General features: G+C 26.6%; 1 protein-coding gene across 4 annotated transcripts; it reads right to left on the reverse strand.

The window, feature by feature from the left end:
• Positions 1–896: 896 nt before the first annotated feature.
• Positions 897–21,892, reverse strand: LOC126907744 (cytochrome P450 4C1-like). Of its 4 annotated transcripts, none has more exons than XM_050689325.1 (14): positions 21,768–21,892; positions 21,158–21,430; positions 17,541–17,650; positions 16,718–16,808; positions 15,967–16,155; positions 10,742–10,811; positions 10,239–10,365; positions 8,686–8,764; positions 8,517–8,623; positions 8,363–8,431; positions 8,113–8,281; positions 7,872–8,051; positions 7,629–7,804; positions 897–915 (listed from the first exon to the last, which is right to left on the reverse strand). In XM_050689325.1, exons 2-13 carry the CDS (start codon positions 21,381–21,383, stop codon positions 7,632–7,634), a joined length of 1,590 nt encoding a protein of 529 aa, XP_050545282.1. In that variant the 5' UTR covers positions 21,384–21,430; positions 21,768–21,892; the 3' UTR covers positions 897–915; positions 7,629–7,631. The 4 variants fall into 4 exon arrangements, with proteins under 4 accessions (XP_050545282.1, XP_050545281.1, XP_050545280.1 ...); XM_050689324.1 differs by lacking the exon at positions 897–915 and adding an exon at positions 6,579–6,692; XM_050689323.1 differs by lacking the exon at positions 897–915 and adding an exon at positions 7,335–7,525.

Here is a 21,892-nt window from a genome sequence, read left to right on the forward strand (position 1 = left end):
AGGATGGCTTGTGTCTCTTAAGTTACCTCAGTTGGCCAACAAGATATATATTTATAATATTTAAAAAATTGAATTGATAACATATTCAACAAATATTTCAAGTTAAATATTCTATATTTATTTTAATTAATATATTTTCATAATATTTATAAGCAAATATTTAAAAAAATATTTTTTAAGCACATTGTAGAAATATTTTCGGTGTAATATACTGTATTTATTCTCTTTAATATATTATCAAAATATACATAAACAAATATTTAAAAAATTATATTGTGAGCATATTATGAAAATATTTCAATAGAATATATTTTTTATTATGTTTAAGAGATATTGTCACAATATTTTATTCAAAATATTTTAAAAAGTATTTTGTAAGAATATTTTGACAATATTAATATATTGAAATTGCTATGTGGGTTATTACACAAAATACACAAAAGTGATTCGTATGGTTTTTAGAAATAGTACATGAAACTTAAATAAAATATTTGTACACACTAATTCAAATATTGTCAATATTACATAAACGATACAGAGAAAAAATGCGGAGTTTACTTATAAAACTGGACGTGTTCTTTCCGGAGTACGATCGAAACAGGCCGTGTCAGATGAGCCCATGGAGTCCTTTGGTGTCCTTCCAAAGTCCCCTTCCAGACACGTACATGACCATCGGCCTTACATTTATTTAGATTCTTTGTTACTATTTTGCTGACATTGTAGAAGGATTTTGTAAAACTACGGGGTTGTACATGTTGGGAAGGAACGGATGTGTGTGCATGGCGTGATTGTGTGAGTTGTGTGTGTATCTGCAGTCAGTGATAGAAAGTGTTGATTGTGTTTTGTAATTTATTGGTGTGTGGGTAGAAGATGAAAGAATAACAAAAAAACATTTTGTTCGGTTGTGTGAAGGGCCTATTACAACAGACGATTATATTACGACAGACAAATGCGACGTACGGTTTCTGAGACGGTAACACTTGGGTCTTTCATGCCTGTGGCACTGAATTTTTTCTTAATTCTTTTTGAGTTAGAAAAAAATGTTTAACTCATTTGATATTTATCTTATTTAGATTCAATAAATATCAAGGATCCCATTACTGTAGTGTCCTCTCACGAGAAGAAATTCATATTAATATTATTTTACTATGTGGTTTTTTTTTGGAGCTATCATTTATTTTCTCAGCTCTCAATTGACCTACTTTTTTGACAAATTTTTTTTTTTAAATTAATCACTATCTACAGATTTGCATCGAAGCGTTTTTTATGATAGTGATTTTAATCACTGTCAGATATCATCTATACTGGACCCAACTATGCCACGACCCCACTGTGCTGGGTTTTTTTTTAAATAATTATTATACATTGGAGCTATAAAATTGTTATAATAAATTATAACATTTAAATATATGTATATATATGTGAAATATATGCATTTTTAAGTTATGAACCTCCTGTATAAAAGGTAATGATCCAATTAAAAAAAAAAGTATGTTGCATAAAAGAAGAACATAAATTGTACTTGTCTTAAACAATTTATAATGATCCATACATTTTTCAAAAAGTTATAGCATTATAAAGTTAAAAATATAAAAACAATTTTTTTTATAAAAATACTAATATTAAAAAAATATATAAAATTTGAATCCCCCTCTGTGGGCAGGTAAAGGATCAGATTAATAAAAAAAATATATCATATGATAGGTAAAGATATCATGCATCTATAAAAAATAAATTATATTGATTAGGTCATTTTTGAAAAAGTTATGGAAAAAAAAAATTGAAAAAATTTCGAAAATTAGCGATTTTTAAAATTTGTAATTTTTTTGAAGATTTCCCCTATTTCCATGGAACGAAGGAAATTTTTTCAATTTTTGAGGGTAATGTCTTCGACTAGATACGATTTGTGATCTTTTGACGTATCGTTGAAAGAAATCGGTTCGGTGAGAGCTGAAAAAAAAGTGGCAACAGACACAAAAAAAACATATTATAGTAAAATTAATACCTTCTCAGCTACGCATCGAAGCTAAAATTATAAAAACATTGTCTAAAACATGTTGACTTTTAAATTAAATAAGTTCATATATCATAAATTTAAACGTGAATAATAGTGAATAAGTGCATTTATTGTCAAATTTCCTAACGAGGAATATCCTATAATATAAAACATATTCTAAATATAGTTCTATATTGTAAAAATTGATTAAAAAAAAAATTATAAATTGTTATGCAGATAATAAGTTATTTAAGTTGTCAGCTAGATCTGTTCTACTCTATAAAGTGAAAATTCGTTCTATTAAGTTATAGTTTAGTCGACCCAAGTAGCCTTCTTCTGGTTATAATAAAATACAGTCCACATTTTCAACAATAATATTATACCTGATTTAACTACAAATAACGTAAACTACTTCATAACGGAAAAATAGAAAATTTATAAAATATATTTTATTATTATACATTACAATATTAAGTGTAAAAATATTAAAAAGATCTGTTATCTTCTATCTATCGAATTTTTAAATTCAATTACTGGCTATCATTCAAGCGTATATAATTTTCATAGAAAAAGTTATATAATTGTAACCAATAACACGATTGTTCATACAAATTCTTGTATCCGACAGGGGGTAATTTTAAAATTGAAGAGTGTCTAGATTTTTTAAATGTAACCTAGAGAATTAATCAGATTTATTGAATATTCTTTACAGTCGCCACTGGGGTAAAGTATTATTGTCAATAACAATAACAAAAAATTTTTTCTAGAGTCATAATAATTATCAAGTGGTAAGTAAACGTATTTAATATAAATAGTGTACTTTAATATAGCATTTTACCCTTAAACCATCTTGGATTAAGTAAATTCGAACATTTTAAAACAAAATTAAATAATAATCAAATTTTTAAGAATTTTTAAGAGTTGAAACAGCACAATATATTGATATTCGTTGGGTCTAAAGAAGCGAAGAGCACCGTTGTCGCAATAAGACCGATTTTTCAGGTTCGTTCTCACGCTGACCTTGCCTATGACAATGATTATTATACACCTTATAATTCTTATATTTTCTGAAAATTGTTAAGTTGTAATTATATCGTCATCTCATTGCTATACATATTTTATTATTTTAGTGCTATCCCCGGCCCGAGATTTGACGGGATTTTATATTCTAGAAATAAACTGTTTTAACTGGTCTACGTGAACAGGCGACTCGACCAAAATATTGTTTTTTGGCAGATTTATTAAAAAACTATATGGACCTATTTTCTTTAAAATAACATAAGGGCCTTCATAACTATCTGAAAATGTATTACCATTTACTGGAACTTTGACTAAGACTGTGTCTCCCGCTTTAAACAATTGAAAATTATTCGATGATAAAAGTTTTTGTTTAGTCTGTTCGGATTGTTTCTCTAATAATTGGGGTAATGTTTTTCTAATATGCTTGATTTTATTAATTTCATCGATCACGTTCCCATCGAAAAGGGTAATTAGTGCAATATCAAACATGCTTTTAAGATTATAGGCGTGAATTAAATAAAACGTCGTATAATTTGTAACCGAATTTATTGAAGTATTATAAGCGTATACAACGTACGGTAAATAATTTGCCCACTTATTGTTATCCTGAACGTAGTGCGAAATCATGTCTATTACCGTTTGATTTTGCCTCTCCACCTGACCTTGTGAAGTAGGCTTGTATGGAATTCCGAATTTTTCGTCTACCCCAAATGCGTCCATTAGATCTAAAACTGTTTTCGACGTAAAATGAGTTCCATTATCCGACCTAATTATCCTAGCTGGACCAAATCTTAAAAATAAGTCTAAAAGAAATTTGTTGGTACTACGCGCATTGCCCTTTATAAATGGTTGAGCTACGCAAAATTTTGATAAACGACCAGTAGCTACTAAAATATACTTCAAAGATCTCGACTTTGGAAGGAGACCAACATAGTCAATAATTATTTCACTCATAATCTCACACTTGTCTAAACCGTATCTCCCTACTTTCGGTGGCTTACTTTGTTTATATGGTTTCCTCTTTTGACACGTTTCACAGGACATAACGTATGCTTTTATATCTTTTCTCATTTTTGGCCAATAATATTTACTCCTAATTTTGTTTAATGTTTTTGAAAAACTAATATGCTCGTTTAATAAACTATAATGATTATCAATTATTACCTGTTTAATAAATTTTGAAGGTAAAGCTAGTGCGTATACAGGGATTTGTCTAATTTTGGTTTTCTATTATAATATATCATTATTTTTTATTTCGTAATTGTCGGCCTTATTTAAATAAAACGAATTTGATGAGATAGGGTTTTTAATAGCTCCTATAATGTTATGTAAGTACGCATCGTTTGCTTGTTCTACAGCAATATTAATAGGTTGAACAAGATTTATTTTAAAAGTGTCATTTTTAATATTCGTATTTAAATTATTAATTAGTTCATTAGAACTAGGATAACGCGATAGATGATCCGCGGCCCTATTAAAAATACCTTTTTTGTATTTTACCTCAAAATCATAGCCCATTAATATCGTTCGTAACCTGTTTACAACGTTAGATTCAGTTTTTATATTCATAAAACTTGTTAAATTTTTATGATCAGTCCAAACCTCAATTTTTCTCCCATGGACATATTGCCTATAATGGGTAAACGCGAAATGAATAGCTAAAACCTCAAGTTCAATTGCGGAATAATTGGACTCGGCGGGCGTTAACTTTTTAGACGCGTAAGAAATTGGATGAATTTCATTATTATCGTCATGTTGTTAAAGTATAACACCTAGACATAATTTATTAGCATCTGTGACTAGTATAGTCTCAAAGTTACGTTATAATGCGCGAGGAATGGAGGTGTCGTAAGTTTAGACTTAATCTCTTTAAATGCTGTTCCATGTTCAGCTAACCATTTAATTTTTTCACTTTTTGTTTTAAATTTACCCTTAGTCAAATCTGTAAAAGGTTTCGCCAGTTTACTAAAGTTGGGAATACATTTTCTGAAATAATTGGCGAGTCCTAAAAAACTACGAAGTTGTTTAATCGAATATAAGTACTTGTATTACTTGTATTTCCTCGTATCCGAATTATCATTTTGATGGCTTCAATTTTAGATTAAAATGTCTAAATCTCTGTAATGTTATGTCTAATGAATATAAATATTGATCGAAAGATTTTCCAAAAACTGTGCAATCATCTAAGTAGCAAATATTGTTGTATAAGTAAGACCTCCCATAATTTTGCACATAGCGGCCTGATATATTGCTGGAGCATTGTATGGTAATAAATTCATTTTTTTTTTATTAAAATTTTCACTTTAAAAGACAAAAAAAAGTAGGTTCAAAATAATTACTTTTAACATATTAAACATCAAAATCAATAATAATTTTAAAACAATTAATTTTAAAAATGATTTAATATGTAATTAAAAGAATTACTAATCTGGGTATAATTAAGGAAATAGAAGTTGATGTTGCTTTTGTAATTATCCATCATTTTTTTTAAATTAAACACTATCTACAGATTAGCATCGAAGCGTTTCTTATGATAGTGATTTTAATCACTGTCAGATTAAATCTATACTGGACCCAACTATGCAACGTCCCCACTGAGCCGCGATCCCACTGTCTTGGGTTTTATTATGTGATTTTTCTTTTGTGTTAGTCATTTATTTTTTTCAGCTCTCACTTGACCAATTTATAAACAATATGTCAAATTATTACAACTCGTATCTAGTTAAAGATATTATTGTCAAGTACTAAAAATTCGTTTTATTTTGGGTACTTGTTATGTACCCAAAATAAAACGAATACCCAATTGTAATATACTTAGGTAAGACCCAAAAGACACGAGCACCGAAGTACCCAGATTACGAAAGCTTCATTACATACTAATGTAGTTTAATGAATAGAAAATATGAGAAATCTTAATCAAAATAATTTCAAAGGAGATCAGTGAAAGAGTTTGACTTGAAAATTAATTTTGATGAATAAGTAGAAGATATCACGAATATTGAACTGTACTAAACAAATCAAATAACTTTTATTTTAACGTTTTATAAGCCCGTAACGCGTTATAACGGCATCCCCCAAAGGAGGAGGTTTCTTAATCATTGATATTCTGGGACGCGTTAGATCGTCGACGGAGAGAAAGATGACGACTACAATTACCGAAATTATGTCTCACTCGGCAAATGAAGTCTCACGTGACCAAGTTTCAAAACCTAGACAGTGCACATCAAACTTTGCTGTGTTACCTATTCGGCCACACCGTCCTTTAAATCAATCAAATGGCTATGAACTTTTAGTATATTCTTTTACCTATTTTAAAACTTTCAGAAAAAATAATTCTTGACAATTATTTTAAAGCAAAATAAAAAAAAGGTTAATTGATCTTGGATTTTTATACTTAAATTCATATAAATGTTCATAAAAAATAATAAATTAGAAATTAGTTTATCCAGATTAATTGACTGTTGGTGTAATATTTATTATTTATTATCTTTTGACGATACATGAAAAGATTACAAATCTTAGTTAATACATATTAGCATAATAGATGTAACATTTTATCTAAACTGTTACAAAAATTTATTGTATTAAAAAATTTTAATTTACATAAATTAATGTGGAGACTTGAGCTTTAGCACCACATTTTCATTTTGTTATAAAGCAAAAAAATAAAGTAGATCTGAAAGATATAATTTAATTTTAAAATAATTTGATGCATTTATATATATATATATATATATATATTAATATATTTTTTAAAAGCTTCTGAAATAACTGCTAAATGAAAAGATGTATAATAGGTATTTCAAATTATTATTTTTGCTGATTAAACTGCAATTTTAAAAATAACGATATCAATCCCTGACTATATATTCCCTTGTCCTTGCTTTTTAAATTTTTAAAAAAAGTAGATCAATAGAAAGGTCATATTTCGCTGTTCATTTTTAAAAAAAAAATTATTGTAATTAAAAAGTTTTAATCTTAAACTTCATCAATATACAAGGTATAAAAGATCTAACTGAAAACTCTTATAGCTTTTAAGTCAATAATCATTTCGCAATTTTATTTTTAACAATTATTGTATTATTATTTATTTTAAATAAAAAGAAAAACATTATGTCTTTATTATATTTCAAAGTAACCAATTTTTAGTACTTTTGTCACAAAAATGAATTAAGGGTAGATAACAGTTTTAGGACGAGTAATTATTGAGTTACAATCATTTTAATACTTAGAGTAGGTACATAGAGTAGATGCAGAGGTGTAATTAAGGTTTTGTCATAAAGGGAGTATACATAAGAAAATTTTTAACTTCTCTTCTAAAAAAAAAAAACATTATCTTCGTAATAAAAATACTTTTCTCATAAAGGGGGTTAAACATCCATATCCTCTCATAATTATGCCAGTGTGTAGGTGGGCACAGCTCGTATTGGTGTATATTTAATACACATACTCCACTTGCGATACATACCACAATTCTCTATGTTTAAATAACTACTAATTAAATGATTACTAAAAAATAAATAATTAAATAATTACTCATACTAAAATTTTTATCTTTATAACTTGGTAATAATTAGAAAAATTAAAATGTTTTTTTTAAATTTAATTTTACGTTTTAAGTTGGTGTTCTGTCTCTTGGGCGTATTGTTACTTGATATCCATGAACGTTTTTTATTGCTAATTCGAGTTTCAACTTTATATCAGACATTTTGCATTTAGTATGTACACTATAGTTACGCAAAAATGTTGATAGCAAAACTTTCATCAATAGCATTACATACTTTTGTCCTAAATTATTAGAAATGTCGAAATGGTTATATTTATTTTATGATGATAACAATATCTCATATTTTACCTATACAGTTCCTAGGTCCATCACTAAATGGAATAAAACTATACTTGTGTCTATTAACAACTTTTTCTGGATCAAAATTATCTGGGTTGTATTCCAAGGGGTTTGGATACAATTCTGCTAAACGATGAGTGACTAATATTGGTATAAAAATAGTAGTGTCTTTTGGAATTGTGTAGTTACCTAAAAAATCAAAACACGACTTTATGCATGTGGTCATTAATTATACACTCAGAGAAATTACTTAATTTGATATCATCATGAAGATGTCTTAGTATTACTGGTCCAACGGGGTACAATCGAAGAGTTTCCTTGATACATTGTTCCAGATATACAAACTTAACCGTATCTTCAATTGTTACTATTCGATCACCTCCTCCCATTATTCGGTAGATTTCATCATAAACTTTTTCCTGTTAATTCGAAATTACATTTGAAGTGTGATAAAATATTAATGATAATTGTACTATTGTACACTTGTAACTGTGTATCACCTGTATGTCTTGATGGATAGCTAACATTAAAATACAGAAACATGTGGTTAAGGAAATAGACTCACTGCCCTATCCAAAAAATAGAATTGTTACATGAATTGGGTATTTTAAATATTAATTAATTAAAATTAAGATTTTAATTAAATTATTTTACTGTAGACATAATAGTTAAAACTTCATCTCTTAAATATTTTTTTGAAAAATTTGCTCCTTCATCATTTAACTCCAACAATGCATCTAAAAATACTTTTCTTTGTTTTTCTACAACAGTAATTAATATTTGTTTAATAAATAAATACAATATGAATTAATTAAATTATTACTTCCATTTCTGGTCAAGTTTAAAGAACTGTGGTCGGGTTTCTTCTTTTGAGCATATTGGGTTTTTTTTTCTTTAATTATCTAATAAGAATTATGTTATTAGTAAAATATATATTTATTTTTATGTGTTTTATACAGGATATTATATTAATAATAATCAGGGCTTGATTCAAAATGATTTATTTTCATTTTACGATATGACAGTTAAAAGTTAACAATATTATTGCGTTATAACTTTTAAATAATTCAAACATTATGTTTTACGTTTTGTCGTACTCAAACCTTACTGATTTTTTTCGTATGACATTTTGCGATAAAAGTTTTTGACAATTAACCTGTCATTTCTCGCATATGAGAATTTGCCTCACATAGTTTTTATTTTTATAAACACATTGACTTACCTGTAGTTATATGTACCCCAAATTTTTTGTACCTTATAAGTTATAAAGAATTATCAATACGTTTATTGTTTTTTTATTCGGTGGCGGCACAGTATGAATGTGGCATAGTTGGGATAAGTATAGATGATATATGACTGTGAATAAAATAACTATCATAAGAAACGCTTCGATGCAAATCCGTAGTAGTGTTTAATTATAAGAAGTTGATGGATTATTCCGAAAGCAAAATTAACTCCTATTTAAAGATGTCAAGATGATCAAAAGAACGAGGGAAATTTTTTCAATTTTTGAGGGTAATGTCTTCGAATAAATACAATTTGTTAACTTTTGGCGTATTGTTCATCAAAATCGATCCAGTGAGAGCTGAGAATAAGTGGTAACAGACACAAAAAAAGAACAAAATAAAATAAAACACATTATAGTAAATTTAATACCCTCTCAGTTTCTCATCAAGCTAAACAATATGAAAGTGTAGATATTATACCAATCTAATGACCTGATAAACTTACCTAACAGAACTATAATAATATCGTATCATATTTTCAACAAGAGATACCTAGACGCTATTACTTTCGGGTGGAACTTAATTAAAGCTGTTGCCTATTAATATTTAATAGACACGTAGATTACAATCAAACTCGTCAAAACTATTAACACGAGCAGGTCAAAAATGTGCGACGGGAATTCATGGCATTGTGCTTGCCCTCGTCGCACTGTAGCGAAGCCAAGACAACTATAATCAATGATATAGTATACAATATCCATGTATATAAAAAACCAAATTTTTCGTGTGCTCCACGGAATGTTGCGCCAAACAGAATGATACCAGTTAGCGCTCTATGGCGTTCGCGGTACGACAGCCGCACAGGGAGTAACGTCGATCGGTCAGACGGTTAAAATTTTTGATTATTTTTAACACTGGGAAGCCGGAAAAACATAACTGACAAAGCAAAATTTGTCTTCAAATTTTATTATTTTACAATGGAATCCTTTATATGTTTTTATAAAAAGAAATACTACCTATTTATAATGATTACTAAAAAGTAAAATTGCACTGGTATTACTAATACAGACTTTATTTATCGGGGGGTGATCAGTATAGGTAGTATATAAGCTGGGTTCATTTTTTTTAATATAAATATTATAACACTCACTTTGTCGGTAAATTTAATTAAATTTTCATACATTTGATTCAAGCCTGTAATTTTCCCATAAATATTAAAAATAATATCTGGATAAAGCCATGGCTTAGTAAATCTTGCATTAACTTGCTCTGTAATTCTTAAAAATTTTTCATTGATTAATAGTTGAATATAAAATTTATTTTATCAACTGAATTAAAATTATAGAAGACAATTTTTAACTTTCTGAAGCGATTACTTAAAATTATAACATTTGTCTAGCTAAGGTATAAATATTTCAACTTCTAACATCGGAGGAATGAATTCTTTCAAATTCTACAAACATCGGGATGACATTGACTTTCATTTGTAGTAAAAATGAACTGTGATTTTTTCAGATAATTAAGAAGTTGCTAAATTATTTAAAAAGTCAAACATTCAGATTTATCCAAAAAACTTGTCTACAGTTTTGTTATCTTTTAAGCTACTACAAGTATAATAATAACATAATGTTTAGAATTCAATTAATATTTTACTTTGTCATTGAATCCAAATATTCAGATTTGTCGTTGTCTTGCGTACCACGACGATATCCCAGTGCTGTTTCTGCAAATAATATATGTATAAATCAACACTTCATGAAAGTATTTAAAATATTACTTAAATATTTGTATACAAATATAATTAAAATATTGTCTAATTATTTTAAAAAAGCATTTTTAATATATTTTTTCTTTGTAGCAACAAGAAGCACGATAGGGGTGCGTAATCGAATGAGATTAAGCAAATGAGATTAAAAAAATAAAACTATTTGAAATTTTTTTTAAGGGATTAAATTTGACTGTTTTGTAATTTTGTTTAAATTTTACTTAATTTTAACATCTATTACATAAGAAAACAAATACGTTTATTTAAATTATTATTATTATTGGTTACAGGAGTCTATTTTGTTGCTCCATTAACAGTTCAACAAATAAAAAACCCAGCAAAGCGAGGACGTGGCATAGTTGGGTTCAGTATAGATTTAATCTGACTTCGATTTAATGCTTCGATGCGAATCTGTAAATAGTGTTTAATTCTAAGAAATTGGTGGATAATTACAAAAGTAAAATATTTTTAATTTTATATTATATAATCAATATAATTAATTCTTTTCAAATTATTATTTCTAACCTATTTTTTTTTCGTCCTTATAGTGAAAGTTTATAATAAAAAAAAAAAATGAAATTGTTAAGATTAATATGCAGTCAGCAAATTTTATAATAACTATTTACAGTAAATTAATCAGAAAAGCTCTATTTTTTTTTTGCATCTTTATCGTAATAGATCACTTAAATTAAAATCATTTATAATTAACTTTTAGTGTTTAAAAAGATTCTACAATTGAAATATACAGAACTGAATTAGTTTTATTGGTTTATAATTTAACTAAAAACCAAGAAAAAAAAAGTTGTTAAAAAGATCTACTCAATTGAGCGTATTATAAAATTTGATTATAATTGTAAAAATCGATTGTTAAATTTAGGTAAAACTAAAAATCATTTTTTTTTTAGATTTGTGTTTTATATAGCAACATGTTCACAAAAAATTTGGAATATTATAGACTGTTATTAACACACACAAATAGCGTAAAAAAATTAATAAATTATAAAGTAAAATTATTTACTTTTGCAGTTGAATACTTTTATCATTTCAAATCTAATTCGACATAAAAATTTATTAAAAATATTAGAAATGAATCATTTAAATTGTTTGTATGAATGAAACTGTGTTGGAAGTTGACTTCAAATAAGTCAGACGACACAAGGTTGGTTTTCCAGGTGGCGTCGAGCCGTTTAATTAAAAAGAAAACAGTAATACAAGAGTAATAGGCGAACCAAAAATAATAATTTTGAAAAATGAATCGGTGACAGATATCCGAAATGTTCGACAGTGCGGCGGCGTTCGGTAAGGTGGACAGCGAAACCGACGACACACGTGTCACGAAGACGACTGACTGGACGTATTATTGCGACGGGGTATTCGACGCTAGGTATTTGTTGGACTTTACACCACGACGATAACGCGTGTGTGTAACGGTCCGGTTTACAGTGAAGCGATGGCTGAGAAGGAGCTGACACGACCGCGGGGTGTCAAACGGGTGACAACGCCGTGGCCGTGTCAACTGTTTAAGGTACTTTTTATTTGATTAAGGTATTTTTTTTCAATTTTTTAGGGTAATATCTTCAACTAAATACGAATTGTAATCATTTGACATATCGTTAAAAAAAATAGGTTAATTGAGGGTTGGAAAAATAAATCGCAGCCACAAAAAAAAAAAACACATAGTAAAATAATATTAACATGAATAAGAAATTTCTTCTCATGAGGGGAGACTACAGTGATGGTATCCTAGATATTTATTGAAATTAATAAAATGACATAAAAATCAAATAATTTGAAAATTTTTCTAACTTAAAATGCAAAATATTAATTGACACAGGCGGATTCAAACCGGTACCATAACCGTGAAAAACACAAGTGTTACCGATTCGGCAACCGTTCTCGCTTTCGCCTATTAATACAGTGGGCGCAATTTAAGTTAATTCAAATTTTTAAGTTACTTTTCGACTTTAAAAAAGCAAAAAAATTTAAATAAGTTAAACTTCTTATGTCTTATGAACTTTATTCTAAATAATAATATAAGCTTTAATTTAAGATTAAATAAAAGTGTCAATATTTCCAGAACATTTTCAAAAATTGAAAAAGCTTAACTTGGAAGCAAAAATTGTTTTTTTTTAATTTCCCCTGCGGGCAGGTTTAGAGTCCGATTTCAAAAAAATTATGTCAAATGAAAGAAAAATATCTAAGGTTTTAATGTAAAAAAATAATTTTATTTTTTCATTTTTCAAAAAGTTATGGCAGTTTTAAGTATTAAAATATTTCATGTTAAACAGTGATGTTACATAAAAATTATAAGTTTCGTTAAATTCAACGGCCCTGTTCCTATAGAAAAAAGTGTCCGGACAAATTTTTTTTTTTTGTACTTATAATATTTATTGTAAGTTTTAATTTGATATATGTTTAAAAGACGCAATATTTCCGAAACATTTTCAAAAGTTAAGTTGAAAAAGTTAGTTTTTTTAAAAAAGTTACTATTTTAAATCCCCCCCCCCTCTGTGAGCAGATTAAGTGTTAGATTTTCAAAATAATAATATAAAATGAAAGGAAAATATATAAGGTTTCAATAAAAAAAATAAGTTGTTTTGTTAATTTTTAAATAAATTATGGTAGTTTTAAGAAAAAAAGTAAAAAAAAAATGACGAAATTTATTAATTTGAAAAATTGTATGTTTTTTGGAAATTTTCCTCATTTACGGGGAACGAGGGAATTTTTTTCAATTTTTAAGGGTAATGTCTTCAACTAGATACGATTTGTGATCTTTTAACATATTGTTTATCAAGAGAGCTGAGAAAAAGTGGCAACAGACACAAAAATAAACACATCATAGTAAAATTAATACCTTCTCAGCTTCGCATCGAAGCTAAAATCGCTTAGTTGTACATTATTTTAAAAGTAATAACTATTTAAGATTGTAATTGAAGAAACCCTTGCCCTTTTTTCATAAATTTGGAAAACGTACAAGATTTTAAAAAAAAATTGCCAGCTAGCATTATACAAATTTTTAACTAAAAAGGATAATTTAAGCTAGTTTAAAAATTTAGTCGTTTTTCTTAATTTGAGAAGGCAAAATAATCAAAATTAGTTTAAATTTATATTTAATGTAAATTAGATTCATGTACTCTTATAAAAATTGGTGGACTCATTACTATGGTAAAGCCTCGTAAGGCATTTTAAAATAAGCAAATAAGAAATACGATGTGAACACAAAAATAGCATGTTTTTTAACTACGGCAACTATTTGTACATAGAAGATAGATTGCCGGAGCAAAGTGTTTTTTTCTAGTACATAATGTAAGCTTTAATTTAATATATTAGGAAAATATCTAAATATTCGGAAAAAAAAATTTTTTTTGAACGTCTAGTACATAACATAAGCTTTACTACATCATACGTTTGAAGCTTGGAGTATTTCCGGAACATTTTCAAAACTTAAGTTGAAAAATTTTTGTGCAGAATGTTCTATAATGAATCTCTCTTGAAGGGTAGGTAAATAGTCAAATTTATATCAAATGAAAAGGAAATACTTAAGGTTTCAATAAAAAAATTATTCTTCTTTGTTCATTTTTTGAAAAGTTATGACAATTTTTAGAAAAAAATTTTTTAAGGGTAATGTCTTCAACTATATACGATTTTTGATCTTTTGACATATCGTTGAGAAATATCGGCACAGTGAGAGCTGAGAAGAAGTGGCAACAGACACAAAAAAAAAAAACATTTTAAATATCAAAATATTAACATTTTTACATAAAGAATACATTTTTCGTTCAATTCCGGCGGCCATTTATTCATAAAAGAAAAGATATCGGGACAATTTTTTCTTTTTTTGGAATTTATATTATTTAACATAATCTTTAATTTGACATACATTTAAAGCTTAGAATATGTTCGGAACATTTCAAATGTTAAGGTGAAAAAATTCTAGTTTTCACTTGTATTTTTAAACTTTTTAACTCCCCTCGAGTATAAAGGAAAATAGCTCAATTAAAAAAATAAGTATGTCATAGCTTTTTGAAAAATGATCAAATAAAAGTAATTTGTTTTTATATTGAAATCTTAGATATTTACCTTTTATTTGATATAAATTTTTTGAAAATCTGATACTTGACCGCCCACAGGGGGTTAGGATTCAAAGTAGTAATTTTTGTACACAAATTAAACTTTTTAACTTAATTTTTGAAAATGTTTCAGAAAAATTACACTTATAAACATATCTTAAATTAAAGCTTATGTAATAAACTTTACTATGAAAAAAAAAATGTCGAGTTATAGATCGTCTTCATTGTGAAAATGTTTTATGTTAAAATTCTTGATATTGTATTTTATTTTATTTTAAAATACCTTATAAGGAGTGTACACTGATTTTCATGAATATTATATAAATCTAATTGACATAGACTATAAAGTTAAACTTAATTAAATTTTTTTGCTTCTTTTAAGTCTTTTAAATCTTTTGATGTATAGTAGAAAAAAATCAGTCCGGTGAGAGCTGATAGAAGGTGAATACATACACAAAAAGAAATCATCATAGTAAAATTAACGTTTCAACTTCGCATCAAAGCTAAAAAGTTAAATAAAAAATTTTGAAAATAAAATTAAGGATATTCGAATTTCTGTAACATTTTTATAATATAAGTTGATAGAGTGAACTTTTGTTCAAAATTAACTATTTTTTACCCCTCCTGTAGACACGTAAAGGATTATTATTTCAATAATAATACACCTAATGAAAGAGATATATTTAAGATATTTGTCAAGAAAACTTTGTTTCAGGCTCTAAATATTAAAAATATTCCGGTTAAAGAATTGTTTTTTTGAGTTCTGTTCCAATCTCTGCTCTAAACTTCAGTTCAAACAAGATGATTTCTTTATTTCCTTTCGAAAGTTACAATAATAAACTTCATTGCATTTGCCTATTATGTTTAAAAACATTTTTTAACGCAATATGTTTTGGAATAACAATTAATCATTTTATAAGTATCAAAAACAATAATATACACTATCAAAAATAATTATGTATACTTAAAAAATAAACTTATTATAGAATTTAATAATAAAATGAGTAACTCAAACATATATTACTTTTAAGAATGTCACTTACCACATATTGTATCAAAAGAAAGAGAAACAACATAATCCCAAATATTAAATGACTCAGGATTTCTTAGTTCTTTTTTAAGATTCCGTATGAATTTTGTACATTTTTCATTGAAAATTGGCATAAGTATATTAATGTGAGAACTGTTAAAAAAAGGAGAGATAATTCGTCGATGCATTTTCCATGTAGGAACTGAAAGCAATGATTAAAATGAATAGATCATTTAAAAACAGTACCAATATTTAAATAAACTTTTTAATTTTTCTAGTAAAATACTTCTCTATATAATTTGAAGGGGCGTGGTGTAGCGCGGTTGTCACACTAGTTTTTGACAAAACTCTAGTGTTAAGCCGCGTTTAGCGCCGTAGGTGAACGGATGGGTGACATGCATGCGCTTCTACGGTGGCGAAAAAGCACCATGTTCCTAGTGCAGAAAGCAACGGGAAACCACTGCACTTAATTTCCCCAGGATATAAAAGCTATGACAAGGCGTAGCCTTTAGAAAAAGATTATATAATTTGTCCTTAGACGATTGAATAAAAAAAATTCTGTATTATCTGTTAAATTTTATTAATGTACACTGACTATATTGTTTAATTAAAAAAAAATTGTAACTTTTCATATTAGAGATACAATTTATAAATATTTTTATGAAAAACACAATTATATAATGTATGAAATACATTATATACAAAATATTATTAATTTTTAATTTCATTGTCCTTTAATTACAATATAAATTTTTTTTTTTTACCAGAAGCAGTAAGCAGTCCTTCTCCAAGAACACAACTCAAAAAATCGGATAATTTACCTCTATCCAAAATATTAGAATTATTTAGTATAATCTGAAAAAAATTCAATATCATTTCTTTATTTTTAAGAAAATTAATTTTTATTTTATTAAAAAATATATCAATTCTTAAGTCTACTAAAAATTATATATTATTGACTTATAGAAAATGATTCCCATACTCCATACGAATAATGTTAGCTAAATCTTTTAAAATAAAAAATATACAGAGTAATCTATTTATACCATTTAAAAATATTGTTTAGATTTTTGCCGTGGATATTTCTATTTAAAATATTAAACATTTCTCAGTCATATTCTTCCACCTGTCGCGTAAAAATGTTAATAATTTTCAAAGTAATAGTATAAATGGTATTATTAATCAGTCATTTTCTTAATTAGAACATTTTCTATGATATAAGCTAATTAAATATGTATGCTGCTATTTAAAAATCAAAGTTGACACCCTTATAAAGTATATAAGATAGATATATAAGAAATATATCTAACTAAATAATCCTCTGAACAATGCTATCGAAATTATTTTTATTTGGTGAATAATTAAGTGTAATATGTGTAACTGTTACACATATTACATTCACCTGTTACACTGTAATAGGTCACGGTCTGTACATTATACTTATAACTTAGAATAATTATGACAAGTGTCATTAATTCTACTGTAAAAAGTTCTCAAGCAAAAACGTTTTTCTAAATATTAATTTTCAATGAACATTGGATTTAATTCATAATAATATTACAAAATATTGAAAACATTTTAACGTACTTGTATATATTCTGGCTTTGTAACATTTAAAACAAGTGAAGAACCTAACCAGATTTTAAATGGTTCCGGGCCGTACTGTTCATTTAACTTAATAAATTTTTCCATAATATCTAAAAATCAATTTTCCGTGTATTCAGACTATATACATTTGTCTATATTTTAAATATTAATTATAAGCAATATAATCATTTTATGCATATATATGTATATATATGTATTTATTGTGGAAACAATTTTTTTTGAATCAATTGGATCAAACAATTTTTACACATATTAACAATTTTCAATAATTTCTGAGAAAATTAATGTTTTATCTTTAATGAGTCACCATGAATATTCTAAGGAAATTTATAAAAAAATATTCGAATAGTAAAAATATTCGATAGTTACACAATATATTCGAATAGTTTATGCTAAAAATAAACTATTCGGTTGTATAAACACAATTTGAATAGTTATACGATAGTTTAAAATATTTGAAAATGCCCATCACTAATGTTTACTATTATTAATTGTATAATAAATTATTTATAAGTATTCATTAATTATCTTCTTATTATAATTAAGTATACTTAATACAAATTTTAGGTAAAACTAATCGAATATTTTTTAAAACTATTCGATAGTCTATTCGAATAGTTTATGCCAAAAATAAACTATTCGATAGTTTATGCTAAAAATAAACTATTCAGTTGTATAAAAACTATTCGAATAGTTATTCGATAGTTTAAAATATTCGAAAATGCCCATCACTAGTTATGACAGTCTAGTCTAGACGAAGGAATATACGATAACGCGTGGCGTTTGGAGAATTACATACAAACATACAGCTGAGACTAATATAATGGTGTTAAAAAAACCCAGCACAGGGGGGTCGCGGCACAGTGGTGACGTGGCATAGTTGGATCAAGTATAATGATATCTGACAGTGATTAAAATCACTATCAAAAAAAAACGCTTCGATGCAAATCTTTAGATAGTGTTTATTTTAAAAAATTGATGGATTATTCCTAAAGATACATGATTACAAAAATTACAAATTTAAAAATCGCTAATTTTTTCAATTTTTTTTAATTAAAACTGCCATAACTTTTTTAAAAATGAACAAATCAATATAATTTTTTTTTATAGATGCTTGATGTCTTTACTTATGTGGAATATTATTTTCATACATTTAACTCTTTACCTGCCCACAGGGGGGATTTAAAATGACAACTTTTTCACAAAAAATTAACTTTTTTATCTTAACTCATGAAAATGTTCCGGAAAGTCTGACACTTTTATATCTATTTTAAATTAAAGCTAATGTAATATACTTTATTACGAAAAAAATTGATTGACCTCTGGCCTTGTTTTCACGGTGAAAATGGATATCAAATGCTATTTTTGTGTGAAAATTCTCAATTTTATTTTTTACATTTTTAACTTTATAATGCTATAACGTATTGAAAAGTGTATGGATCAACATAATTTTTTTATGAGAAATAATATTTTTTAATAATCCCTTTTTCATTCAACATACTTTATCTGAATCAGGATATTAATAAGGAACTAGCAAATCATGTAGCTTTTGTAATAATCCATCAATTTTTTTAAATAAACACTATCTAAAGATTTGCATCGAAGCATTTTTTTTTATAGTAAATTTTAATCACTGTCAGATATCATTATACTTGATCCAACTATGCCACGTCACCACTGTGCGCGATCCCCCTGTGCTGGTTTTTTTACAATTATAATCAAATATTATAATACGCTCAATTGAGTAAATCTTTTTAACAATTTCTTTTTATTGGTTCTTTTAGTTAAAGTAAATCATTAAAATTGATTAAGTTCTGAATATTTCCATTGTAGAACCTTTTTAAATACCAAAAGTTAATTAGAAATGATTACTATGATTTTTATTTATTTATTTATTTTAAATATCGTAATTTTTTATTAACTTTGATGTCTATTTTAACCACGAAGACAAGTCCAATTTAATTATTTAATTTAAAATATATATAAAAGTGTCAGACCTTCCGGAACACTTTCAAAATTTAAGTTGAAAAAGTAAATTTTTTGTTAAAAAGTTGTCATTTTAAATCCCCCCCTGTAGGCAGGTAAAGGGTTAAATATATAAAAAAATATATACTAAATAATAGGTAAAGACATCAAGCATCTATAAAAAAAAATTATATCGATTTGTTCACTTTTGAAAAAGTTATGGCAGTTTTAAGTAAAAAAAACCCACCACAGGGGGATCGCGGCACAGTGGTAACGTGGCATAGTTGGATTAAGTATTATGATATCTGACAGTGATTAAAATCACTATCAAAAAAAACGCTTCGATGCAAATCTTTAGATAGTGTTTAATTTAAAAAAATTGGTGGATTATACCAAAAGCAACATGATCTGCTAGTTCGTTATTAATATCCTGATTCAGATAAAGTATGTTGAATGAAAAAGGGATTATTAAAAAATATTATTTCTCATAAAAAAATTATGTTGATCCATACACTTTTCATTAAGTTATATCATTATAAAGTTAAAAATGTAAAAAATAAAATCGAGAATTTTCACACAATAATAGCATTCGGTAGCTATTTTCACCGTGAAGACAAAATAAAGTCCGAAATTTTTTTTTGCATAATAAAGTACATTACATTAGCTTTAATTTAATATATATAAAAAAGTGTCAGACTTTCCAGAACATTTTCAAAAGTTAAGTTTAAAAAGTTAATTTATTGTGAAAAAGTTGTCATTTTGAATCCCCCCTTGGTAAAGGATTATAAAAAAAATATACCAAATGATAGGTAAAGACATCAAACATCTAAAAAAAAAAAATTCTATTGATTTGTTCATTTTTGAAAAGTTATGGCAGTTTTAAGTAAAATAAATTGAAAAAATTTCGAAAATTTCGAAAATTAGCGATTTTTAAATTTTTTTGGAGATTTACCCCATTTACGGGGAACAAGGGAAATTTGTTCAATTTTTAAGGGTAGTGTCTTTGACTAGATACGATTTGTGATCTTTTGATGTATCGTTGAAAGAAATCCGTTCGGTAAGAGCTGAGAAAAAGTGGTAACAGACACAAAAAAAAACACATCTTAGTAAAACCAATACCTTCTCAGCTTCGCATTGAAGCTAAAAATTGAAACATTTCAAAAATTTGCGATTTTTAAATTTGTAATTTTTTTGGAGGTTTCCCCTATTTACGGGGAACGAGGGGAATTTTTTCAATTTTTGAGGGTAATGTCTTCGAATAGATACGATTTGTGATCTTTGGACGTATCGTTGAAAGAAATCCATTCGGTGAAAGCTGAAAAAAAGTGGTAACAGTCAAAAAAAAAAAACACATAATATTAAAATCAATACCTTCTCAACTTCGCATCGAAGCTAAAAAATATAAAAAAGTTTTACGATATATCAAGTCGTAAAAATAATTTTCTAAACTTCTTTTTTTTACAAATAACTAAAAATTAAAACATGTTACTTTTTTTCAATGACTAGGAAAATATGCGCTGCCTTCTCGTTAGGAATAGCTTTAATTTTTCATTATCCCGGGATATCCCAGACTGCTTCGATAAAAGTATTGAGAATTTTATTATTTAATTATATATTAATACTACGCTTACCTTGTGATCTTCCAATAAATTCTAGTCCTGAACCAATTAATGGATATGATGGAGGCCCCGGTATCTTAGCCGCAAATCTATCAATAAACCTACGATTCCATTTGATGCGACACCAAATAATTACCAAAAATATTACAATAATATAACCAACTAATTCAACTTTTGTTTGCCAAAATTCACCAAGTGTATTTGAATACGCCGGAGAAGTATAAAATGTCACATTCATATTTTATTTTTTTCTAACAGCAACACTTTTCAAAGCAATTGACCAAGCTAGAATAAAACTGAATATTTATTTAATATTTTACAACATAAGATCATTGGAACAAATGATTTATGTATTTCTAAATAATAATATAGATTTATTAATTTACAGACTTTTTTTATGAGATATAATGTATGATTTAAAATGTTAAATGACACTGTAAAAAAATTTTTTTAATTCCATAAAATTAATTAAAAATTATTTCGTTATTGAATTTAAAAATAGATTCTTGCTACTATTTATGCAGTATTTTCGAATGAAACGAATTTTAATATGTTAAAGTGACATATACATATAAAATATATCAAATAACAAGTTATTAACAAATAAATATTTTTCATTTACCTTTAAAAATGCAACGTAATTTTTTTAGTGTACACAGCCAAATATTATTTTTTTAACAAATACAAACCATGTTTAAATTATTGCATTAAAATTATTTCAAGAGAAAACAACAAAAAGTAAGAATT

The sequence above is a fragment of the Daktulosphaira vitifoliae genome, unplaced genomic scaffold (genome assembly GCF_025091365.1).
Source record: "Daktulosphaira vitifoliae isolate Bord-2020 unplaced genomic scaffold, ASM2509136v1 Scaffold_5, whole genome shotgun sequence".
In the NCBI taxonomy this organism is placed as follows: domain Eukaryota; kingdom Metazoa; phylum Arthropoda; class Insecta; order Hemiptera; family Phylloxeridae; genus Daktulosphaira; species Daktulosphaira vitifoliae.